This window comes from Myotis lucifugus, unplaced genomic scaffold (genome assembly GCF_000147115.1).
Source record: "Myotis lucifugus unplaced genomic scaffold, Myoluc2.0 scaffold_639, whole genome shotgun sequence".
Lineage (NCBI taxonomy): Eukaryota > Metazoa > Chordata > Mammalia > Chiroptera > Vespertilionidae > Myotis > Myotis lucifugus.
Window position 1 is genome coordinate 261,334 of NW_005871687.1, and position 5,123 is coordinate 266,456.

At 51.1% G+C, this 5,123-nt stretch overlaps 1 protein-coding gene across 1 annotated transcript in view; it reads right to left on the reverse strand.

Moving 5' to 3' along the window:
- The window catches only part of TRPV1 (transient receptor potential cation channel subfamily V member 1), a 17,016-nt gene that overhangs the window by 467 nt on the left and 11,426 nt on the right, over window positions 1-5,123 (reverse strand). The window contains exons 10-11 of the mRNA XM_006105144.1: window positions 1,481-1,800; window positions 424-551 (exon numbers count right to left, since the gene is read on the reverse strand). Coding sequence (XP_006105206.1) covers window positions 424-551; window positions 1,481-1,800 — 448 coding nt within the window. The remainder of the gene's footprint in view (window positions 1-423; window positions 552-1,480; window positions 1,801-5,123) is intronic.

Here is a 5,123-nt window from a genome sequence, read left to right on the forward strand (position 1 = left end):
AGCTGGCTCTGGGTGAGCCCCATGCCCACAGGTGAGCCCTGAAGCAGGCCTCTATACCCATGTACCCACAGCTGGCTCTGGGTGAGCCCCCATGCCCACAGATGAGCCCTGAAGCAGGCCTCTATACCCCTGTACCCACAGCTGGCTCTGGGTGAGCCCCCATGTCCACAGGTGAGCCCTGAAGCAGGCCTCTATACCCCTGTACCCACAGCTGGCTCTGGGTGAGCCCCCATGCCCACAGGTGAGCTCCAAGCAGGCCTCTATACCCCTGTACCCACAGCTGGCTCTGGGTGAGCCCCCATGTCCACAGGTGAGCTCCAAGCAGGCCTCTATACCCCTGTACCCACAGCTGGCTCTGGGCGGGTCCCCAACATCCACAGCTGGTCTGAGCCTCCCAGGCTGTGGCTCCTGCTTGGGCCTTACCTGAAACACCACCTGTAGTCATCCTTGCCGTCAGGCGTGTAGCCCACCTGCAGCAGCTTGCCTGAGCGGAAGGCCTTCCGCATACACTTAAGGAAGCTCTTCTCCGTGTCCAGGATGGTGATGGCTCTCTGCAGGAAGACACAAGGGCAGAGGGGCAGAGGGCTGGTCCAGGGGCCACGCTGGCTGCCGGTGCTGCCAAGGTCAGCCTCCCCCAGGTCTCTCCCGGGCCCGGCACCTCGGAGCAGGTCCTGTGCCCTCTGCGCAGGCTTGTTTCCGAAGCCTTGTGGTCGCCCCTCCACAGAAGGAGCTCAGCCCGCCCAGCCCCCACCCTGTCAGGCCCCGCTAGTGAGGGGTGAGGCCATGAGTGAGGTGGAGTGGCCCAGCCCCAGACCCTTCCCTGCGGAGCTCGCGAAGGGGCAGCATAGTAGAGGTTAAGAGCAGAGCCTCGAGTGAGAGACTGCCTGGGCTGGCTCCTGGCTGGGCTGGCTCCTGCCTGGGCTACTTACTAGTTGCCCTGGACACAAAGCCCTAACTTCTCTGTGCCTAGATGCCTTCATCCAAAAAGTGGGGATCGTGAGTACCCACTTCAGAGCATTGTTGTGAGGATTAAATGGGAGCATGTAAGTGCCCGGCGCAGAGTCCAGGCTACTGAATAAGAATGATGCTGTTATTATTAGTGGGAAGGCAAGCGTGGACCATGGGTCTCAAAAGTGTCGCTGTTGGGGCCTGCCCCATAGTAGCTGCTCTGCCAGAGTATGATCTCTGGTGCCCACCCTCAACCAAGTTCCCCTGAGATGGGCACCTCATGGATGGGGCTGAGCCCTCTGTCTTCTTCCCTCAGGGCCCCCCCAGCCCACAGTAAACACCGAGTCTATGAACACAGGCTAATGACACTGGGCAGGAGAACCCCCAGGAGGAGCCAGAGGGAGGTGACTGAGGGAGAGGCTGCTGCCTGATCCGGGGACCTGGCTGAGCTTTCTGCTCCTCCTCAAACCCTGCAGGGCCCATGCGCCCAGCTGACGCCCGCCTGCTGCACACACCCCACCAACCTGCCCACCTGCAGCTTCCAGATGTTCTTGCTCTCCTGCGCGATCTTGTTGACAGTCTCCCCCATGAGGGCGATGAGCATGTTGAGCAGGAGGATGTAGGTGAGAATCACGTAGGCCAGCAGCAGGATGATGAAGACGGCCTTGAAGTCGTAGTTCTCGGTGAATTCCAGGTCGCCCATCCCGATGGTGAACTTGAACAGCTCCAGACACGTGGAGTACAGGCTGTTGTAGGAGCTGTCGGGCGGCCGGCAGCCGGGCCCCCGCCACCTGTGCGATGTGGTCTCAGCCACAGAGTCGTTCTTTCCGTCCTCAATCAGTGTCACCACCGCTGTAGGTCATGGGGAGGGGGGGTGCAGCTGAATGGGAGCCAAGACCTCAGGCCCCCCCCAACATACACACCCACTTCCCCGGGTGGGTCTGCAGCGGGGACACTGGCTATGCAGCACACCTTTGTTTGCTTTGTTTGTTTTGGTAGATGATAGAGAGAGAGAGAGAGAGAGAGAGAGAGAGAGAGAGAGAGAGAGATAATATGCAAATCGACTAGATGGCAGAATGACCAGTCGGCTATGATGCACACTGACCACCAGGGGCAGACGCTCAACGCAGGAGCTGCTCCCAGCCCACAGACCCCGATCGCCCAGTGGGGAACCAGGAACCGGGAATTGGGGATGGGTGGCGGCTGATGGGGGTGACACCGGGCCCCAATAGCCCTGCCAGTCGCCCCACACATAGAGGGCGACCACAGCAACAGTGGCAGGGGGCAGAGCTGGCTCCCAGCAGCCGGGGAAGATCAGCCCTGATCGCAGGCCAGGCCTAGGAACCCTACCCGTCCACGATTTCGTGTGCCGGGCCTCTAGAACATATAGATAGGTAGGTAGATAGATAGATAGATAGATAGATAGATAGATAGATAGATATAGATACATATAGATATAGATGAATATATTTATTTATTTATTTATTTTTTAGAGGGATCATCGATCGGCTGCCTCTTACATGCCCCCTACTGGGGATCCAGTCCAAAACCTGGGCATGTGCCCTGACCAGGAATCGAACCGGTTGAGCATGGTTCAGTCTCTAATTACCAGGTGACCTCTTTGTTCCTGGGTCAATGCTCAACCGCTAAGCCACACTGACCGGGCATACACCTTTGTTTAAATGTTTTAAAAAGCACCCCCTTCTTCAAAACTATCAGAAAATGGTCATAATACTATTTGGTTACAATAAGAACTTTATTACCCTGGTCGGGTAGCTTAGTTGGCTAGAGCGTCCTACCAATACGCCAAGGTTTCGGGTTCAATCCCCGGTCAGGTCACGTACAAGAAGCAACCAATTAATTCATAAAAAGTGGAACAAATCAATGTTTCTCTCTCCCTTCCTCTCTCTCTCTCTCTAAAATCAATAATAAAACTTTTTAAAAGAACTCGATCATCTGCTATAAAAACATTTGTTAAAATATACATATCTATCTGTACAATGTAAATACAGTCAGCTTTGTGCAGTGCACCACCTGCTGAACCTGACATGGCAGCCCTGGTCCCACACCTGCTGTCTCAGTCACACCGTCTGCCTGAACCTCTGAGAGGGCCAGAGCCACAGGCTAAGCAGCCACACTCTGCACTCCTCTGTGGGAACGGTAGTCCAGAGCCCGAGAACTTTTGTCGCAGCTGTGTCCGTGGTTACTGCATAACCACTATCTAACCCATAACCACTATCTAACCCATAACCAGTATCTGACCCATAACCAGTATCTGACCCATAACCAGTATCTGACCCATAACCTATATCTGACCCACATGGCTTCATCCCCTCCTGAGGCTATTGAAAACAGGGCCTTCAGATCAGGGCCGGGAGCCCACACCAATCCCTGTCAGTCCAAGCTCCTAGTTAAAGCTGCCCATGGCCCTAGCTGTTTTGGTTCAGTGCATAGAGCATCGGCCTGCAGGCTGAAGGGTCCCGGGTTCGATTCCAGTCAAGGGCACGTACCACGGTTACAGGCTCCTCCCTGGGCCCTGGTCAGGGTGCATGCAGGAGGCAACCAATCGATGTGTTTCTCTCACATTGCTATTTCTCTCTGTCTTTCCCTCTCTCTAAAAATCAATGGAAAAAATATCCTCGAGTGAGGATTTAAAAGTAAATAAATAAAATAATAATAATAAAGCTGCCCATGACTCCCAGACAAAGATTTCAACATGGGCTGCAGGACAGGGACAGTTACGTGTGAACCATGTAATAGCGGGACTCAGATGAGGATCAAAAAATTATGTGGGTGTGTCAAAAGGGCACAAGAGCCAGCTTGAAGGGGCTCCCAATGACAATTTCTCAGATAATTTGAGTATCAAACTAGATGGCGATAGTAAGGAGTTATAAGCCATTTTAAAAAGTGAGAACCCATAAAAAGAAGAATCTATTCTATGAGGCTATATTTAGGTAAATAAATAAACGTGTGTAAATGGAAAGTTCTCCCTTATACCAGCAAATAAATGTGGAAGGAATGATGGAGTTAGGAAACCATTATTTTGACAATCATTGGGATTAGTTGACTCGGGTGTGAATAAATCAGTGGATGCTAAAAGAATTGGATGAAAGTTTGATGAGAATATTTACATAGCCTCAAAGCCCCGCCTTGAAAATAACTTATCGATCACAAGGGGAAAGATAAGAACCTGACCGTGGGAGAATCTGGCAGACCCACCAAAACAAAACAATCAAGGCTAACATCACCAGGAATGGGACACGCAGACACCGTGGGACCCCCAATACAAGGCACAGGAAGACACGCCTCACTTCCTTGAGCGGCTGACCAAGAATGCACCCCTGGGTCTGACCATGAGGAAATGTCAGACAGACCCAAATCGGGAGACATTGTAAAAACTGGCCTTGACTCGTCAAAAATGCTAAGGTCACACAAGACAAGGGAGATTTGAGGAAGTGCCGCAGATTGAAGGAGACTAAATAGGCATGACAACTGAATGGAGTGCATGATCTGGGATTTTCATTCCTGTGAAAGACGTAATTAAGGCAATTAGTGAAATCTGAACAAGGTTAGTAGATTAGCTAATAGTACTGTGGCAATGTTCATTTCCTGATTTTGATCATTATACTGTGCTTAGAGAAGAGAATGTCCTGTTGTTTAGGAAATACTATTTCGTGGTAAAGGCTGATCTTGTCTGATCATAAAAAACTTGCTCTCAGTCTTTTTAAGTGGTGTGTGGGGTGTGTGTGTGTGTGTGTGTGTGTGTGTGGCAGGGAGAGAAACTGATAAAAAAGAGTGGCACATTTTGAGGAATCAGGATAGAGTGTAGAGCGTTATTTGCACTATTCTTTTTTTTTTTTAAATATATTTTATTGATTTTTTACAGAGAGGAAGGGAGAGGGATAGAGAGTTAGAAACATCGATGAGAGAGAAGCATCGATCAGCTGCCTCCTGCACACTCCCTACTGGGGATGTGCCTGCAACCAAGGTACATGCCCTTGACCGAAATCGAACCTGGGACCCTTGAGTCCGCAGGCCGACGCTCTATCCACTGAGCCAAACCGGTTAGGGCATTTGCACTATTCTTTAAAAAAAAAAAAAAAAAAACTTAGCCAAAATGTAGCTATCCTACAGGCAAGTAGCACTTGCTACCTCAAAAATTACTTAAACATTTT